The sequence below is a fragment of the Hibiscus syriacus genome, unplaced genomic scaffold, assembly GCF_006381635.1.
Source record: "Hibiscus syriacus cultivar Baekdansim isolate YM2019G1 unplaced genomic scaffold, ASM638163v2 tig00110384_pilon, whole genome shotgun sequence".
NCBI classification, from domain to species: Eukaryota; Viridiplantae; Streptophyta; class Magnoliopsida; order Malvales; family Malvaceae; genus Hibiscus; species Hibiscus syriacus.
In genome coordinates this window covers 4,329,048-4,350,713 of record NW_024062715.1, presented here as the reverse complement: position 1 = coordinate 4,350,713, position 21,666 = coordinate 4,329,048, and the positions used below count along the sequence as shown (strand labels likewise).

Here is a 21,666-nt window from a genome sequence, read left to right as displayed (position 1 = left end):
GAGATTTTTTACATACATAAAGACTCGAACCTGAGACTTTGCTTAACCAATATCAAGTTGTTTATCACTTGATTCAACCCGTTAGTTATTATTTATTTAAAAATGATCATTGTTGGAGTCTTTGAGTCTTGTAATATTGGGATTAAATTTAATTGACTAATTAATTGTTTTTGGTTGAAAGGTCAGTCCCAACAAAGAAAATGGTTGCCATTGTTGAGTGCCAATTTAAACTTGAAAGGTCAACGTCTTCCCCTTTTATTAATTATACACTAATATTTATTTATATATATAGAAAATAAGCTTACCTTTCCTTTTGCACGTTCTCTTCTTCTCTCTCAGCCAAACTTTAATTTCGTATTAGGTAAACTATCTATTTGGTTCATCCATGTATTACTTAAATTTTGTTTTAGTCACTTAATTATTTTTTCAAAATCATACGTAATATTACATTTCGATTCTATTTTAATCGTCCACCGTGATGTTTTTATTCTTTTGATGATGATGTAGTATTATCTTATGATGACACATCAGTATCACCGTTAATTTTTTTAAAGACGGATGATAAAAATAGAACCAAAACGTAACATAACCATCGACACCAAGTTGCTTTTGAGACTGATTCGACAATGCTGGCTGATAAACTGTCTTGAATGTAGCAGATTTGTCCACCCTAGGATTTCATCTGGTTGAAGCTCGATCCATCTTGCAGACCAATGCATCTTTCTCAGTTTTTGTAACCAGGTGGCCCATGAGTTAGTCTCTTGGGCACTTAGACCAGGGAATATGTTGTTCTTTGACTTGGTTTGTCCCGAGGTTATTAGCTCTGCTGTAACTCATGATTTTGATCATGATTAATATATTTGTGGGCGTTGTTTTCCCCTTGTAGGTTTTAGAAGGGGTTTTAATGAGACCCTTTCTTTAAAAAAATGTATGACTTTGAAAAAAATAATTGAGTGACCGAAATAGAACTATAGGAACAAGTGGGTGACTAAATAAGTAGTTTACTTTATTTTTTTATATGTTTTGTTGCAACTGCTGCTTTAATTTCCTCAAACTATCCTTGGCCCACTCTTGGGTCTCACCAAGATTCTAAACCATGGGTTCCCTTTTTTGTATTATTATTTTGATGAACTAATTTTTCTCTCTCATTATAAATCCTTCATTGTAAAGTGATTCTCGACTATTTTTTTCAAATCCATAGAAGCTCTCCCCTTTCTGGATATGGAAGATTACTCCATCATCAATTCATCTGCTGTTTCCAAACAAAAAACATCACCCGAGGACGACGATTCAGTCGAAGAAAGCGGCTGGACTGCTTATTTTGAAGATTTCTCAAACAACAATAATCACCATCATCATCAGCTGCAGCAGCAAAATAGTTATTGTTCGAGTTTCAGCTGTGGTTCTTCGTTGATCTCCGATGCCGCAATGACCCGAGGAGATGCATGGAAATCATCGTCGACCCTCACTAATATCGACCATCATCACCGTGTTTTTCCCAGGAAATTGAGGTTCAAGAAAACAAGAGCCGAAGAGATTAGCGACCAGGATGATTCATTGGAGGATACCGCTAGCTCACCGGTCAATAGTCCCAAGGTAATATATATAAATATATATACTGTATTTTTTAGCTTTGCTGTTTCTTAAGTTGATGGTTTTAATTCAACAACTTTTTAATAGGTTAGTGATGATTGGAAATCAATCAATATGAATCCCAGAAAGAGAGAAAATGAAGCTGCACATAGTTCTCTGGTAAAAATCGATTATTCTCAGAATCATCTTGATAATTAATATCCATATATAAGTGTGTGTATGTATATGTATATGTTTTTTTTTTCCTTAAGTTGATGGCTTCAACTTTCTACTTTCAACATTTTTTATAATAGCTTTGTGTATGTGCGTGTGTGTGTGTGTTTTAGGGGAAGGAAAGTGCAGAGAATTGTTCAGACATACATATAGAAGAAGAAGAAAACAAATTGAATTTCCATGACGGGAAGAAAGATTGTACAGAGTTAAACAAAAGAGGGTTGTGCTTGGTTCCTTTCTCCATGTTAGTTAACTATCTCCGTTAATATCGTTAATCCGCAGGCACCAACTGTTTCCGATCATGTCTTGTTTACAATATGGTTTCGTCCTGGTCGATATAATTGTAATATCAACGATGAGAAGAAGCCGGAATCGAAAGATAGCGACGATAATATTTCGTTGCACCCACTCCCTCTTCTTTCCCTTGTGTCTTCCTTCCATCTAGTATTACTTGCCATATCTTTGTATAAAGAATTTCTTATTTTCTGCTTTTAAGAATGTTCGTAAAATTAAAGTTGTTTTTCGTAAAAGATCGAAATCTAAACAATTGTGTTTGTAGAATATATACATTATTAATATGCAAAAATAAATTTTAACCTTATAGTCACATAGATTATCTAAAAATATAAATAAAATCAATGTCAAAATATGTTTTTAGCATGCATCCAAATATATATCTGGCAATGTACTGTACACATTACTACTTAAAACATGATTCGGTTTCTTAATAAGAAGAGTGTGAAATGTTCAAAAAGCAACAAATAAAGAAAAGAAAGTGGTGAAGAATTATCCAATACTTTTTAGAGGGCGTTCAACTAAGTAATAAATGAAAGAACCGTGAGCATCTTTTTTAGTTCAATTTTCAAAAGCAAAAGGAAAGTACTTTGAAAATGGAATCCAATTAATAAAAGGATTTGTCTCAAGTGAATAGGGATGATTCTTATATGCTCACGAGCAACGATGCGCATTACTAAATGCAAGTAACATTAGTTTAATTTATAAAAATTTAAATTTTAAAAGATTCAACGTATAAATATAAATTAATTAAAAAAAATTAAAGATAGATTATTTAAAATAAATGATAAGCTATACCAGTGACCACATAACTATTATCCCTTTTTCATTTTGATCAATATTTTTGAAATTTTATTAATCATGTCACTCAATTATTTTAATGCATTCAATTAAGTCACTTCCTGTTAATATTTAACGGAGAAGCTGATGTGGTAGTTAAAATATTTGGTATAATTACACATTTGGTCACTGTTGCTTATATATTCTATAAATTTGGTTCTAATTTTAATAAATTGAGATAAACTTAACCCTCAAATCAAATGGTGCCATGTATAGTGACAAAAAATTTAACCTTTTATTTTAATTTATTTTAATTTTAAAAGTTACAACAAATTCTATATTTATAACAAAACAAAATTTATAACAAAATCTTTTTCTAAAAAATTGAATAACTCAAGCAATAATTTATGATATTAAATTTAAAGCAAACTAAATTTATTACCCTTTTGATATAGGTCAATCTCTTAGTACAAATTTTTATGATATTTTAAGTGTTTATATTTTGATGTGAAAAGTTCGTAAAATGACTTACGAAAAATTAAATCGTAGATCATTTTCCAAAAAAAAAATCAAAGGAAATTCAATTGACCAAGAAAATGAATTACATTGACCATCTTTTTTCAACCAACCAAACACTGAAAAATAAGAAAAACATTTTCCAAAAAAATCAATTACATGAAAACAAACGGTCCCTATTCTTGTGTTTAATTTTTAAATAATTTATATTTATTTTTTAATATATTTATGAGAAAATATTATATAGAGTTATTTATATATTACGTATAATATATCAATTAAGAAATGTTGAAAGTAGTTAATGTGCCATGTAGTGGGTGATTGAAAGCAAATCAAACCAAAAAATTAATTAAAAATATTCTTTTTAAATAGATTGACAACACATGAACTAAGAACTCAAATAATTAATTAAATTTTATACTTAGAAGTTAAGAAATATTATTTTAGGGTTTACCAAATAAATGTCCAAACTTTTCAATTAATATAGTAAAATTAAAGGAGAACAAACGGTTTTAATTTCCACATTAATAACAATAATGATAATCACATCTAAATTCAAGGGGCTGGAAAGCAAATTGTGATATTTTTTTTAAAAGGTACCCTCGAATTTATTTCATCTTAATTGCACTTTGTTCTGAAACATTTGACCAATGTTTAAAATTTGTTTATTTTGAAAGTTTCAATTAACTAAGGTTCTAAATTATTTAATTGTTTTTTTAGAAAAACTTTTTTTTTTCCAAAATGGAATAAAGAAACAAATAGCTCATAGCCTCGCAAAATTATTTATTTCCATAATAAAAAAGAAAAAATTTTAATGTTTAAAATTAAATTTATTTAACATTGATTTCGTAAATTCCTTGTAAATAAATAAATAAATAAATACAAAAAAAGACAAAGGTTTAAATATTAATAAATATCCAACACCTATTGCAGGCCATTCATTTAAATGATTCACAAGGAAGACCCCTCCATGTGCTGAGGCATTAAAGACAGGTTTAAACACTTGAGAGAAACCTGAGTCGTTAAAAACAATTTCAGCTAAAACATCCCCTCCTTTTACTTTTCTTTATTAAAGTAATATATGTTCTAAATACTCTCAACCATTATATAATAAAAGCTCAAACATTTTACTAGAGCCGTTGGTGCTCGAATCCATAATCTCTAAGAACAACAACAATTTATTTAACAACAGAGATAAATTGATTCATGTGCCTCTTTTATTCTTATACGTCATTGTTTAATATTATCACATTCACATTCTTCTAAACCGGATGGATAGAGAAATACTAGGTGCATTGCCTCTTTAAAAATTTTATGAGAAAAATATATTTTTTAAATTTTTTTATTTATGGTCTAATTTCTTACCTTTAAATTTTTAACATAATTTTTTAAGTTAATTGCTGACACCATGAGATAAAATTTGCATTCTTTCCTACTTTAAGTAGGGCTATTCATATACAATTAACCGTACCATTTAATATGGTTAGTTAACCGTTATAATAGTTATGAGATTTTTCTAACTGTAACCTAATTGTTAAAAAAAGGCTAATCACTAACGGTTAATTGTTATTAATGGTTCAATTACAAGTTAACCTACAATAAATTTATTATAATTATTTTCAAAAATTTTCATAATTCATACAAAAAGTATAACATTTAACACATACTTGCAGCGGTACATTGGTGTAAGTGAATAAAATAGAAATGTGTAGCACTTAACACGTACTTACACTGATATAAGGATGTAAAACTCTCAATATCTTGGTACCTAACAATAAATAAATAATTATATTTCTGTAACCATGTTTTTGTATTTCCAAAGAAATAAAAAGTTAAAAAATATATATATATATATATATATATATATATATACATATATATATATATATCAAGTTACTTGTGCATAAATTTTATTAAAAATATATATAAATTATAATTTAGAAATAATAAAAAAATTATATTAAATTATTTATGTAAAAATATAATAAATTATAAATTTAGTTTATTATCGATTAACCGTTTATCAAAATTTGTAATCGTAACCTTAACCATTAGCCATCATTTTTAACGGTTCGGTTAACTAAAATCATTTAATATTAATAGTTCGGTTAATTAACATGTTAAATATAACAATTATACCAGTTAACGATTACTGATTTTTTTTGAACAACCCTACTTTTAAGTATATGTATATGCAATATATAGAGAATGGGAAGATCAAGACTCCTATCCTCCTAAAACTTTTGGTCTAATATCATTTTAGGTCTCTATTAGTTTAAACTTATTAGATTTATGTCTCCTTCAATTTCTAAGATTAAATACGTAATATCAAATACATAATAAGTCACTATTATTTTGAACTTAAATATTTTATCCCTTCTAATATTTTATCACTACTCTGATCTCTGTGTATATTTACATGTAAAAAAATCAAATGTTTGAATTTGACAAATGTTTAAATTTAATATTTAATTTTTTTTGAATCAGTTTAGTATCTTAATTTGATATTCATGTTCAAAGTAATGCTTATGGCTAATACCATTTAATGCATATAATCATTGAATACATTACATAACTAGAAACCCTATTATTAAGATATTTTCCACTATATCTCTAGTACAATTTGATCTACTTTTTAATTAATTTTTGTTATCTTTTACCTTTTTCATCTATTCTATAAAGCTCTGTTAATTTATAGAAATATGTTAATTATTCAAAAGCTAGATCGTGACATAAAGAGTGTCCTCGTTTACCTTTAAATTAAGCTTTACTTACATAAATATGTCAACTTGAACAGTGATAATAGCTTTCAATTCGCTTTTTTTTTATACATACACTAATATAAATTATATTAAAAATTATATATGAATAAATTATAAACTCAAATTCATATAATATATACATGATGGTTTTGGTCCCGTCAAAGTCATACAAACTCAAATTCATATATTAAAACACAAAATATTACATGAATTTGGCTAGTTTGGCTAAACTATCCTTGATTTTTTTATATTAAATTGACCCTTTAGTTGAATTTTTCCTTGAACTTTTGTTAATAAATTGTAAATTCAGGTGAACAAAATGACTCAAGTTTTAGAACTAATTTGATTTAAAATAATGTTTAGAGACCAATTTGATTAAATTTAATAAGTTCATTTTTTAAGAAAAATAAAATTGAGTTAAATTACTCAAATGAATAATAAAAAGAGATATTGTATTGTACTTACCCCAAATTAATAAATAGAGATATTATTTTTTTTGAGAAAACAAAGATACTATTTTTAAAAAATGATAATCATAAACAACAAATATAAATAATAGAACAAACATAAAAGATAAAAGGTATAAAAAATAAATACAAAAGTACCAAATCCGAATGCATATACAATTTTGGTTATAAAATACTGTATAGAAGATACCATGCATGAACATTTAAAGTGTATATATATCATGAATTATATGGTAGATGATGTAAGGCACTCCTGCCTTTGATTGTGGATCTAGTGAATAAGCAAGTACATGAAAGAAGATAGGTTCAAAGAGAGGGCTTGGTGGTTGGTGTAGGGTAATTTGGTTGGGTTTGAAAGAAAATAAATGAATAGAATAGTTGCGGAAGTGTAGGCGTAGTGATGACTTATGAAAGAAATAGAAGAAAGGTGGATAGTATCTTGAACAACAAGGAAGATATTAGGCTATAAGAAACCTAACACCAATCCTTAAACGTTGAACAAGGTGTGGTAGTAATAGACTTTGACCACTTTGATATTTTGAATCGAAGCGACCAAGAGTATCAATGGAAGAAGGGGTTGGCGGCAAAAGATCAAAAGTATCTTGATAAGTCGATATAAGTTCTACAAAACTTAAGTAAAGAGGAGAACCTCACAATATATTGAATTGAAATAGGGTGATGCCTTACAAATACCAAGGCATTAGCATTTTATAGTGGATGAAGGGACATGGCTAAATAGCTATGTATTGGTTTGGCTAGGTACAATTATGAAGCGATACAATCCTTTGAATGATGAAACATGTCCCAGACTAATGAATGGTAAACAATGGTTATGCTAAGGCATACATAAAGAGTCTTAATGTTTTGGCTAAGTTAAAACATGAATAAACAACTCTTCAGGCTTCAAAAAATGGTATTGGTTACCCTTGATGAATAGATATCCCCTTTGGCTAAATGGTGGTGATTCTTCATGCATGTGGCGCCTAAACATGTAGTTGAGAAGGCCTGGCCAAATGGTTATAATGCTTGGAGTATAGTTCTTTCATTTGAATTCAAAAAGGTTACATGCATTTTAAATGAAAGCACATGACTCTTTGATATTGTGTTGCATGTCCATACTTGTAGGATGCTCTCCCTCGGCACTTGGTTGCCACTTGATTGGATGACATATGTAGCTAGTAAGGAAGCTAGCAACTTAGTAAGCTAGCTAGTGAGGCAAGTAGCTTAACTAGGTACCTAGTGTCACTCTAGTTTCTTGTAGTCCTCCAACTAGTGTTCAGCTACTGTCAGGTACCCTTCAGCTGTCTCAACTATCTTCTGGAGTCCTTGAGCTAATGTAAGCTAAAGTGAGCTAGCCTAAGTTGCTATAAGTTTTTAGTGAGCTGTTGTGAGCTGCCATAAGTCAGTTGAGCTTCCACTGAGTTGGCGCAAGGCTTCCAAACATCCAATACTCCTACAAAGATAAAGAAAAAAATAGAATGAGTTATAAAATGATATGAAATGAATAATATGCATATGATAACCTAAATATAAGCTAATAATGAGCTACGATAAGGTCCAAATACATATAACGAGTTAACATAAGATGTGTAAACATAACATAAGTTGAGATGTGTAAACATATCTGAAGATACTAATTTTTTACCCATATTATTATTATTATTATTATTATTATTATTATTATTATCATTATTATTATTATTAAATATATATTAAATAAATCTATATAAATAAATAATTACAGACCAATTACAACTGGACCGGCCCAGTTACAAACAAACCAGAACCAGTCCAGATTAAACCAGAAACCCTAAACATCTGGGGTTCCAGTTAGGGTTTCCTAACCCTAATTTCCTCAGCCGCCATCTTCAATTCCAGCCGTTGGATCTGGTTTGATCCAACGGTCCACAGTTTGCCAGAGGAAACCCTAGGGTATCTATACCCTAGGGACACGTCCCAGCGCCGCCGCCGCTGCTTCCAGAAGCCTTCACCGCCACACCAACGTTCCAGCCTCCACCACGTCTACCAAAGAGTCCAGAAGGCTGGCCGTAGCCGCACACGTCTCCCCCAAACGGTGAGTCACCACTGGGAGTCCGGTGACTCACCAAAGAGCATTCTTCGGACCGGTCTGAGACGAACACCGGTGATGGCTATAAAGCCATCACCCCATCTGCAAGCAAAAAAAACCGGAGACAGAGGCAGAGACGGAAACATAAAAAAAGAGAGAACATAGAGAGATAAAAAAACAGAAAAAAATATACTAAAATATACCAACGATCTCAGTCAACATCAACGCAGCAAGGAAAAAAAGAGAGAAGAGAGGAAAAAAGCTTACCCTGTCATCGGAGAACCCCAACCGTCGCCGGATCTCACCAAAACCTTCGAAAAACCGAAGGTATTCTTTTTAGATTTGCTCCGATTGGGAGCCGTTTAACGGAAAAGAGCATCGGAACCGTCATTAGGACGGTCCGATCTACGTTTAGATAAAAAAAAAATTTTCCGGCCACCGAAGACGGTGGCCGGCGGCGGTGGTTAACGGCGGATGAACGCCGACTGACTGCTGCCGGCCGACTGGCTTCTCTCTGTTCTAGAGAGAAGCGAGAGAAAATTGTTTTCTCTCAAAGAAGAGAGAGAGAGGAGAAGTAAAAATGAAGGCTGGCCCTTCGGGCCAGCCGGTTTTGGACCATATATAGTCCTTCCCGAACGATGTCGTTTTGGGAAGGACTATGCGCGTAATTATAAAATAGTTAAACCACGTCCGCAGTCATCCCAATTTGTGAACTTTACATTTTAGTCACTAAATCAAATTTATAATCCTTTTAATTTGGTTCTTTAATTTTAATTTTATTCATTTTAGTCCTTTATATTAAAATAATATATTTAGGATAAATAGCAGATTTAATCCTTTAATTTTAATAAATAATATTTTAATCCTTAGTTTATATATTTAATTTATTTTATTATAATATCCGAATTTTAGATAATTTTATTTTAGTCACTAAATAAATAAAATAAAGAAATAGCATGTTTAATCCCTAATACTTTGATTAATATTGAATTAAGTTTTTCATTTTACTATAATTTAGTCATTTAATTTATAAGTTTTCATTTATTTTATTGCTTTTAAAATATATGGTTTTAGTGGTATTTTTATTGTTTTAATTTTATTTATATTTTTAAATATTTTTATGTATTCATAAATATATATATAATAAATCTGGAATAAATTTTTTAATGTTTATTTTTAATATCGAAGAAAAGGACAGTCTTAATACAACTGGATGTCCTATTCTGATATTTTTTAAACAATATTATTTAAATTAATATTTATCAATATCAAAGAAAAGAACTGTCTTAAGGCACCTAGAAGTTCTTTTCTGATATTTTTAAAATATTTTTTTATAATTTTGAAATAATAGAATTATAAATTAAATATATTTTTGAATTTTTATAATTTTAATAATAGAGACAATTTATAATTAAAAAGTACCAATTTTGGGCGTTGTAGGGGTGCTAATCCTTCCCTAAACGTAACCGACCACGAATCCCTTTTTATTATTAAAAAGAACGAATTTTTGGTTATAAATGCAGATCAGTTCATTTTTTTATTGGTGTTTTCTTAAAACTCTTTAAAAAAAAAATAATTTTTAGGTATTCGACCTACCTGACCCAAAAGGTCGATGGCGACTCCCAAATTATTTTCAAAACCATTTATTCACATCAATTTCCCCGCAAAAAATAATATTTCATGCCCGGACAAAAACCGGTTACGACAGCTTGGCGACTCCGCTGGGGACTGGTCAAACTTTTAAAAATCAATTATAAATTGTCTCTATTAATTAAAAATTAAAAATTTATATATTTAATTTTTTTTATATATATATTTACTTATTATTTTCATAATATTTATATGTTTTATTTGCAAGTATTTTATTTCATTATTTATTTTTCTGTCAAAGGTTTGAGCATTTCTCCTCACACACAACACTTGCATTGCATAACATAAAGCTCTATAATTGAGTTGTCCCTTTTAAGTGGGAGTGAAAGCGACGTCTTCGTGAGAATTTATTCTCCGTGTCAGACCTAGCAAGTAACTTCCGGGGTTCATATGCTCTATGTCTTCGTGAGAATTTATTCTCCGTGTCAGGCATAGAGAAATGTATCCCCTCGAATTGAACTCGATCCACTTTAGTCTGTGATGGACTAGGATTGAGGGTTAGCAACCCAAGGGGGCACTAACAAGGACAATTCGGGTACCTTTATTCTTAGATCTGAAACCTTGCATATAAAAAAACCTTAGAAACTCTTCCGATCAGAAGTCATGCCAAAATTTTGTCCAAAATAGGTGTACACACAGGAGAAATGAATTTTGACTTTCCTGTTAATTTATTTATTGTTTAAATTACATGTTTATTTAAATTATTTAAATTCAGAAAAACATGTTTAAATAAAGAATATTTATGTAAATGTTATTATTAAATTTTCTTTATTATGTAAACTAATTTATTTTCTTTTTTCTGTGTTCTTTATTTTTCTGTTTGCATAGCATCATACAGGATAAAAGACATTGATCCTTGTGTTAATTGTCTCATTGGAAAGCCTTCATCTATGGATAAAAAGTGTTCAAGTCAAATAATTCTAAACTCAGAAGTAAGACAGTGGGCTGAGAATTTACAAAGACAAGAAGGAGACAGTCTGCAGGATGATTATGTATCTGACTTGGCCAGTTATGCTTCAATTTCACTAAAAAGAAATGATATGCAAGATTTGCGAAGCATTTGGGAAAGTTGGGATTCAAAAAAAAAATTGCAGTTTTATCAGACTTACGGAGACATCCCATTTGCTCTATGTAGAAGTTGATGATGAATTACTCCGAGCCCTAATTCAATTCTGGAATCCAGGGTACAATTGCTTCACTCTCAATAAGGAAGACTTGGTCCCTACTATTGAAGAATACACAACTTTGCTACATATCGAAGGGGCTTTGGATAATCGAATCTATTCAAAGTCAATTAAAACTCAACCCTTTCGAGTTAAATTAGCAAAGATTGCCGGGGTACGAGAAGAATGGGTAGCGGCCCGTACAAAACAAAAAGGCGAAAGCGAAGGCATTGCTTGGACCAACATTAGAGAACTTATTCAGAGCCATCCAGATATTAAAGTACGATTCGATTTATTTGCTCTGGGTATATATGGTATGGTCATCTTCCCAAAAGTATTGGGATATGTTGAAGCTGCAGTGGTAGATTTGTTTGAACAGCTACCGAAAAAGATTAATCCTGTTTTTGCAATTCTAGCCGAGACCTTCAGATCGTTAAATGCTTGTAGAAGGCTAGGAGGTGGACGATTCTCAGGGTGTACCCAGTTGTTATATGTTTGGATCCGTAGTCATTTCTGGAGGACAGAAAAGGTTTCATACCGACGCTTTAATACGGATTATTCACCATTAAAAGAATTTCTGGAGCAGGAATGGCCGAAAGAAATTAAGAAGGATATGTGGATTAATGCCTTTAGAAATCTGCAAAGCAATGACATTGTTTGGCGAGCCCCGTGGCAAATACAAAGGGAATTTATTTACAAATGTGGAGATTATAACTGGATAATGCTGCTCGGATTATGGGGAGGAATTGGATATGCACCACTTCTGGTTATAAGACAGTATGAAGGTCGTCAATTTGTACCTATCACTGCTGGATTACAGTCATCTGAGTTCGTATTCCACAGCAAAAATTATAAAAGAAACATCATGGAAGCCGTTACAGCTTGGAAAACAACTTTTTGTATCCGAGCTAAAGCAGCAAAAGAAATGCTAACTCCTGATTATGAAGAATGGAGATCTGTCAGAAAAAATGAAAATATTCCTCTACCAGATCAAAATGAGGATATCTCTATGGAAGATCGCATTAAGGTGGTTCCATCAGAGATTGAAATCTTGAGAGTTGAGTTTGAAGCAGAAAGAGAAGGCTGGTCGAAAGAGTTAGAGCAAATGAGACAAGATAAAGCTATGTTGGGGGTTGACATTGACTTTCATTCATCACAATGTGCAATGTTGAGAAAAGATAAAGAAAAAGGTGAGGATGAATACAGAGCCTTACAGAAAAATTACCAGGAGTTATATAAATCCCGAAAAGCATCAGGACCCAGCCAATCGATGGTACAGATGACCAGAGAATTGGATATCGAGAAAAGACGAGTTGAAGATCTGAAAGGGAAGAATAGCCGTCTACTCAAAAACCTTGAGAAAGGAAAGAAAAAAATGGAAGATTTTGAGGTCGACAGAAGAGAGCGAATTATAAAACACAAGGCTGAACACCGCGAGATCATGAATGAAATGCATAGAGAAAGGGATCGAGCCAAAGATTTAGAAGAGATGAAGAATGACATCTTTAATAAGTTTGAAGGTGAGAAAAATAGCATGTTCAAGGGATTTGAATCTGAAATGAACCAGTTGATTGCTGAACTTGAAGTCAGAGGCCAAAAGATGGAAGAATCCAATATTGAAAAGGAAAAATGGGAATTAGAAAGAAAAAATTTCAACACCAGACTTGAGGTAGAACAAGAAGTGGCTAGCAATTGGATGCAAAGATGCAGAAACAAAGATGTTCAAATCCAGAAGCTTAATCAAAGAACGCAAGAAGCACAAACAAAACTGGAAGAAGATCTGGATCAGTCTAGAAACAAAAACTCAGAGTTTAATGCTTACATTTTGCAACTTGAAGAATCATTGTTTCAAGAAAAGGTTCGTCTAGGACCTAATGATCTCAAAGAAAGTAATGAAGAAAATGCTTCACTGCGAAGACGCATTAGAGATCTTGAAAAAATTCTACACAATTGTCAAGTCAGAATCACTGAGTTAGAGCAAACTCTTGAAGGGACGAATGAACAATGGCAAAAGTCAACTGAGTTCTATGTCGAAAGAAGTGAAGAAAGAAGCAATATGGTGTTCGAGGCCATGGTACAAATGAGCGAAGTTGCTAGATATGTTGGGGAACTAGCTGTTGAAGCCAAAATAATTGAGCATCATGTTGATCCAGTTTCTAAGTGCGGAAAGAAGGTGTCATGGTTAATGAAAGAAATTATAGAGCTTAATAGGAAAGCTACGTCTTATCTGTAGTTATGAACTATTATAAAGAAACTTTTGTATGCCGATGAAAGTTGTAATATAACAGTTAACTTTTTGGGATCAATGTTTTTACATACATGCATTTTGCATACATTCATCATTCATTTCATAATTTTCGCTATGAATTATTATTTATTAAGTTAAAATTCATTAATTAAAATTTGAAAAAATAATATTAAAAGATTTTTCAATCGCAGTTACTCTGGCCAAAAGAGAAATACTATATCACTACGGTACTAGACAAGCTACTAAGAGAATTATGGAGGATAAAATACAGCGTATTGAGGAACAGCATCATAAAGAACAAGAGGAAATGAGAATGAAGCTGGAAAAAATAGAAGCTAGTATTGCAAATTCACAAGACAGTATGATGAAGAAAATAGAGGATATGTTTAAAAGGTAGGCTATTATTGGAAAATGCCTGAAAATCCTGTATCTTTTGATCAAGAATCTATGTATCCTCTAGGTTTTCCACCAGAACCAATTTATCATTCTGGTACTACACCTATACAAATCAATGCTCGTACATCTGCATTACAAGAAGTCAAACCACATGAAGATCAACAAGTGGATCCTGCGTCTTCAAGCAAAAATCCGCTTATATCCGATGTGAAAATAGGGGATCTTAATACTGAGCATTTGATCCCAGATTTGAATGAGCTGAATGAGAAACAAAAAGTAAATGAAGAGCTGACCAGACAGATCAAGAGCTTAGAAGAACGAATGAAATCTGTGGAAATAACTGAATCATTCTATGGGTTTGACGCTAGTGAGTTGAGTTTGGTTCCAGACCTAATCTTTCCCATCAAGTTCAAAGCTCCTGAATTTGATAAATATGATGGTACTACATGCCCTTCATCCCACATTACTATGTTTTGTCGAAGAATGGCAGGATATGTGAAGGACGAGAAATTGTTAATTCACTGCTTCCAGGATAGTTTGACAGGACCGGCTTTAAAATGGTATACTCAATTGACCAAAGCCAACATTAGATCCTGGAAAGATTTGGCTAAAGCATTTTTAGAGCAGTATCGCCATGTAACAGACATGGTTCCTGATAGATGGACTCTCCAAAATTTGGAGAAAAAGAATAATGAAATATTCAGACAGTATGCCCAGAGATGGCGTGACACTGCGGCCCAAGTTCAACCACCTTTGTCAGAAAAAGAGGCCACAGTAATGTTTGTCCATACATTAAAGGCTCCTTATTAAAACCATCTAATGGGGAATGCAACCAGAAATTTTACAGATTTGGTTATTTCTGGAGAACTCATTGAAAATGTCTTGAAAAGTGGCAAGATTGAATCAAATGATGGGTCTAGTTCCAAAAGACCTATTTACCGGAAAAAGGAGAATGAAGTCAACAATGCCAATTCTTACAGCAAGGATTCATCGAAAAGTGTTACAATAACCCAGCCAAGGGTTAAGAAAGAGGAAACAAACACTAATCGAGCAGATTCTAGAGGATCTCGAAAAGAAAATGAAAGGTTGTCTTTTACACCATTACCAGTACCATATGCGGAGATCTATGATTCGCTGTTAAAAGCAGATGTTATACGACCTTATCCCTTGGTTCCCATGCAACCACCATTCCCTCCTTGGTATGATACAAAGGCACACTGTGTTTACCATGAAGGAATTACGGGTCATTCCATTGAAAACTGTTTAGCATTCAAAAGGGTGGTTCAAAATTTGATCAACACTGGGAAGTTGGAATTCAATACACCATCTGCATCAAATCATCCATTGCCAAATCATGGAGATAAAAACGTGAATATATAATTCAGGAAGAGAACAGAAAGAAAGCAAAAACTGACATTTCTGAAATTAAATCTCCGTTTGTTTGGGTATTCCAACAACTCTCTTTAGCCGGTATAATTCCACAACAATTCAGGCCAAAGCAGAATGAAGGCAAGAATTATTGTGAATATCATCAGGAGCAAGGGCATTAAATTCAACTATGTCCTGAGTTTAGGGATTTGGTGCAAAAATTGATGAACAACAGAGAAATAGAATTCTTTGAAGAAGAACCAGAAAAAAAAAGAAGATGATGTTTGCTCATCAGAGGATTCTAAACCAAGTCAAAGAATAAATGATCCTGTGATCATTAATGTGAAATCATCTACGGCGGTTCCTGCACCAATAAGGCCGAAAGTAGTTATCACCACTCCTCTACCATTTCCATATAAAGATACCCGCAGGGTACCTTGGAATTATACTACCAATGTTTCAATGGTAGGAGGATCTGTTTCTCTAGAAAAAACAGAAGAGAAAATACAAAGTCTGAGTACCACATCGACGTCTGAAGCAGTGAGCGAGGTCGGTTTCTTTACAAGAAGTGGGAAATGTTACTCTCCCGAAACATCCAATGCTTCAGAACAAGTGAAAGCAAAAGGAAAAGCCATGGCAATACCTCAGAAGGTATTTGAGGATGAATCCCTTCCAGCATTTAATGAGCCTGTGACAGAAAAACAAGCTCAAGAATTTTTGAAATTTTTAAAACATAGTGAGTATAGTGTGGTTGAACAACTACACAAACAACAAGCGAGAATTTCTATTCTTGATCTCTTGATGAATTCAGAAGCACATAGAAATGCTTTGATGAAAATCCTCAATCAAACATTTATCCCCGAAGATATATCCCTCAATAAACTTGACAGAATTGTGGGACATATAGCCGCTGACAATTACATAACGTTCACAGATGATGAAATACCGGAAGGCGGAATGGGGTCAGTAAAAGCTTTGAACATCACGACACATTGTCATGGTCATGTGTTGCCAGGAGTATTGATTGACAATGGATCCGCTCTCAACTTGATGCCTCTAGTTACACTTCAAAGAATGCCTCTGGATCAATCACACATGAAGAGTTATCATAATGTGGTACGAGCATTTGATGGTACTCAAAAAGAAGTGCTTGGGAAAATGGAAATACCGTTGTTAATCGGCCCAGTCGTGTACAATATTGACTTTGTGGTGATGGACATCCACCCCACATATAATTGTCTACTAGGGAGGCCATGGATTCATTCAGCAGGAGCCGTTCCTTCTTCATTACATCAGAAATTGAAATTTGTTGTTGATGGACAACTAATATGCGTCAGTGCTGAAGAAGAAATCATTGCGTCTGTAACAAGCGATGTTCCATATATCGACACCAATGATGAGGCTCTTGAATGCTCTTTTCGAGCTCTTGAATTTGTAAATGCAACCTTTATTGTAGAAGGAAGCAAAATTCCATATCCCAGATTGTCTGATTGCACCAAGATGACGGTACAACAAACTTTAGGCATCGGAGCTAAAGCTGGGAGAGGTCTAGGAAAGAATCTTCAAGGGATTTCAGTTCCTATCAGTATAAAGATGAAAAAAGACCGTTTTGGGCTGGGGTTTAAGCCCAATCTTCAGCAAAAGAACAAAGAGATGAAAAGAAGATGTGAAGACAGAAAGGCAAAATTGAAAGGGGGAGAAATCCTTTGGAAACACATGTCTTTCCCACAGTTGAAGACCACATTCAGATCAGGGGGAACAATTAATGTGGAACAGCAGCTTGTTGAAGCCTTTAAAGAAGAAAAGTTGACGAAAGATCAAGACATAGTTGAAGAAGCTATGAATGGATTATTTATCAACATGATCATGAATGACAACAAAACTGGCAAATACTTGGATAGGATTCGACCATGTCTTCCTGGAGAAACACTCACCAATTGGACCACTGAAGATCTTCCTATAGTTTTTAATATTAATGCAGAGTAATATTCAGAACTAATCTTTATGTTTAGCTCAAAAATATGAAAACTTTTTGTTATCTTGTAAAAGAAATTATGTTAAATATAAGGAACTTTCTTTAAAATTTTCAGATGGCAATCATTCTTTACATTTTTTTTTACATTTTTACATTTATTTATTTCATAAATTTACTATATTCTTTCGGAAATATGTCCGACTTAAATTTGCAGGTGTCACCGTGTTAATAGCATGTGTATTCCTAAATTTAATCCAGTGATAAATTTAGAGCATCCTATATGTCTGGAAGAAATCAATGGTTGTGAGGATGAACTGGAATGTGATATTCCTACTGAACTATTAAGATTAGTAGAAAAAGAAGACAAACAAATTCTACCCCACAAAGAAGAGGTTGAGACTGTGAATTTGGGAACAGATGAAGAAATAAAAGAGGTGAAAATTGGTACCACTATGACAGTCCAGATAAAACAAGAATTGATAAATCTCCTTCAAGAGTTCAAAGATATCTTTGCCTGGTCTTATCAAGATATGCCCGGTTTAAGCACAAATATAGTTATACACAAGCTTCCAATCAATCCAGAATATAAACCGGTTCAACAAAAGCTCAGAAGAATGAGGCCAGAAATGTTGTTGCAAATCAAAGAAGAAGTGATGAAACAAATCAATGCAGGTTTCCTACAGGCATCTAAATACCCAGAATGGGTAGCCAACATTGTTCCCGTACCAAAGAAAAATGGAAAAGTTCGAATGTGTGTGGATTACAGAGATCTCAACAAAGCTAGTCCGAAAGATAGCTTTCCCTTACCCCACATAGACACATTGGTGGACAATACTGCAGGGCATGCATGGTTTTCATTTATGGATGGCTTTTCAGGATATAATCAGATAAAAATGAATCCTGAAGACATGGAAAAAACAACATTTATAACCATGTGGGGCACATTCTGTTATAAAGTGATGCCATTTGGATTGAAAAATGCCGGGGCAACGTATCAAAGAGCCATGGTAACTTTGTTTCATGACATGATGCACAAAGAGATTGAAGTATATGTAGATGACATGATTGCCAAATCCCGAACTGAAGAAGAACATATTCAAAATCTGAGAAAGCTTTTCCAGAGATTGAGGAGATATCAATTAAAGCTCAACCCCGCAAAATGCACTTTTGGGGTAACTTCTGGGAAACTTTTGGGATTTGTGGTCAGCAAAAAAGGAATCGAGATTGATCCAGATAAAGTCAAAGCAATTCAAGATCTTCCACCACCCAATACAAAAAAACAAGTTCGAGGCTTTTTGGGAAGATTAAATTATATATCTTGGTTCATTTCTTAATTAACTGACAAATGTGATCCAATGTTCAAATTACTTTGAAAGAACAATCCTGAAGTTTGGAATGAAGAATGTCAAGAAACTTTGGATATTATTAAGAAATATTTATCCAATGCCCCAATTTTAGTATCACCAATGCCTGATAGACCATTAATTCTCTACTTGACGGTCTTCGAAAATTCGATGGGATGTGTACTAGGACAGCATGATGAATCTGGAAGAAAAGAAAAAGCTATCTATTATCTGAGCAAGAAATTTACTGATTGTGAAGTTCGATATCCACCAATACAAAAATTATGTTGTGCCCTGGTGTGGACTACTCGAAGACTCAGACAATATATGTTATACCATACTACTTGGTTGATATCAAAACTTGATCCTTTGAAATTCTTAATGGAATCACCAGCTTTGACAGGCAGAATGGCTAGATGGCAGATGTTATTATCCGAGTTTGATATTGTATATGTCAACCAAAAAGCAATAAAAGGAAGTGTAATAGCTGATTTTCTGGCCAGTCGTGTATCAAATGATTATCAGCCTTTGAACTTTAATTTTCCCGATGAAGATCTGTTGTGCATATCCATGAATGAAGAAGTCAGAACAAATGATGAATTTGCAACTTGGAAGCTTTATTTTGACGGAGCATCTAATGCTTTGGGACGAGGAATTGGGGCAGTGTTAATTTCTCCAGAAAATGTTTATTATCCCTTTACAAGTAGACTGGAGTTCTTTTGCACCAATAACATGGCGGAATATGAAGCTTGTATCATGGGGTTGAAAGCAGCTATAGAAAGAAAAATTAAATTTCTCAAGATATATGGAGATTCATCGTTAGTAGTGTATCAATTGTGAGGAGAATGGGAAACAAAAGATCCCAAATTGTTGGAATACCGAAATTTTACCCTCGAATTAGTGAAAGAATTTGAGAGAGTTGCCTTCAATTATCTCCCTCGAGAAGAAAATCAAATGGCAGATGCTTTGGCTACATTAGCTGCTATGTTTCAGGCAACTCAGAAAGTTGATATGATGCCAATCAAAATGCAAGTATATGAAATTCCTGCACATTGTTATAGTGTGGAAGAAGAGGTAGAGGGTAAACCATGGTATCATGATATCCTGCAATATATCAAAAATCAAAGTTATCCACCAAATGCATCGGAAATTGATAAAAGAACCTTGAGAAGAATGGCTGCTGGATATTTTCTTGATAGAGAGATTATGTATAGAAGAAGCAATGATCAAATGCTATTGAGATGTTTAAATACCAGCGAAGCTCGAAACGTCATTGAAGAAGTACATAGTGGAATATGTGGAACACATGCAAATGGTCTTTCCATGGCCAGAAAAATAATGAGATATGGATACTATTGGGCTACCATGTACACAGATTGCATTGATTATGCAAGGAAATGTCATAAATGCCAGATATATGCAGACAAGATTCATGTACCCCCATCTCCTTTACATGTAATGACAGCACCCTGGCCATTTTCTATGTGGGGAATAGATGTCATTGGGGCAATCACACCAAAAGCATCGAATGGACATTGTTTCATCCTTGTGGCAATTGATTATTTTACCAAATGGGTTGAAGCTGCTTCATATACCAATATTAAGAGGTCCACAGTCTGTAAATTCATAAAGAAAGAGATAGTTTGCCGGTATGGCCTACCAGAAAGGATCATTACAGATAATGCTCTGAACCTGAACAACAAAATGATGACCGAACTTTGTGCACAGTTTAAGATCAAACATTCAAATTCAGTGGCATATCGTCCAAAGATGAATGGGGCAGTTGAAGCAGCAAATAAGAACATCAAGAGAATCATTACAAAGACTACTGAAACTTACAAAGATTGGCACGAGAAGTTACATTTTGCTCTATACGCATACCGAACTACGGTTCGAACATCTACTGGGGCAACACCGTTTTCTTTAGTCTACGGGATGGAAGCAGTCTTACCAATTGAAGTTGAGATTCCATCGCTTCGAATATTGAGAGAAACAAAATTGGATGAATCTGAATGGATCCAAGCTAGATTTGATCAATTGAACCTTATTGAGGAGAAAAGATTGAAAGCTATTTGCCATGGACAGATGTATCAAAAACGGATGATGAAGTCTCATGATAAAAAAGTACATCCAAGAGAATTCCAAGAGGGTGACCTAGTACTAAAAAAGATCTTGCCTATACATAAAGATTTCCGTGGGAAATGGATGCCTAATTGGGAAGGGCCATACATTGTGAAAAAGGCCTTTTCCGGAGGAGCATTGATCTTGGCAGAAATGGATGGAAAAATTCTGAGAAATCCAATAAACTCGGATTCTGTCAAGAAATATTATGCTTGAAAAAAAAAAAAGAAAAAAAGAAAAAGAGGGTCAAGGTGAAAACCCGCAAAGGGCATCTTGTAACCAAAGGGAGGATTTGAGTTGAAAACCTGAAAAGGCGGCTTAAATGCAGGTTGATATTAGGCATCTGGCAATTGAACTTTCTTAAGATTTTGACAGTTTGGGAGAAACTTCACATCCACAAGCATTTTGACAACGTTTGAGATATTCCAGACAAAAGCTTACATCATTACTCTAAATTGTGTCAACTTGATTAATTTAGAAATACTTATGCTTATAATTTGTTGAGACATTTGAATTTTTATTATTCTTATGCTTGCCAAAATTTTGAATACAATTTTATTTATTTCAAGTTCAATTTATTTGAGAGTCAATTTATTTTTGGAAATTCAATTTATTCTTTTCTATTGAATTAACATAATTTTGAAATAATTTAAAGATTTCTGAATATCACTTTATGTTAATAGTTTTAAATACATGGAATACAAAGTAG

At 33.0% G+C, this 21,666-nt stretch overlaps 1 protein-coding gene across 1 annotated transcript; it reads left to right on the top strand.

The window, feature by feature from the left end:
* Positions 1-1,195: 1,195 nt before the first annotated feature.
* Positions 1,196-2,251, top strand: LOC120122140 (vascular-related unknown protein 1-like). Its single transcript, XM_039141370.1, has 3 exons — positions 1,196-1,596; positions 1,681-1,752; positions 1,920-2,251. The coding sequence occupies exons 1-3, from the start codon at positions 1,222-1,224 to the stop codon at positions 2,070-2,072; spliced, it is 600 nt and encodes a 199-aa protein (XP_038997301.1). The 5' UTR covers positions 1,196-1,221; the 3' UTR covers positions 2,073-2,251.
* Positions 2,252-21,666: the final 19,415 nt, after the last annotated feature.

Excerpts from the sequence above, each read along its gene's own strand:
- LOC120122140 (XM_039141370.1), top strand. The coding sequence starts at position 1,222 with ATGGAAGATTACTCCATCATCAATTCATCTGCTGTTTCCAAACAAAAA. Across the intron at positions 1,597-1,680 it reads CACCGGTCAATAGTCCCAAG|GTTAGTGATGATTGGAAATC; the intron begins GTAATATATATA and ends ACTTTTTAATAG. Across the intron at positions 1,753-1,919 it reads AAGCTGCACATAGTTCTCTG|GGGAAGGAAAGTGCAGAGAA; the intron begins GTAAAAATCGAT and ends TGTGTGTTTTAG.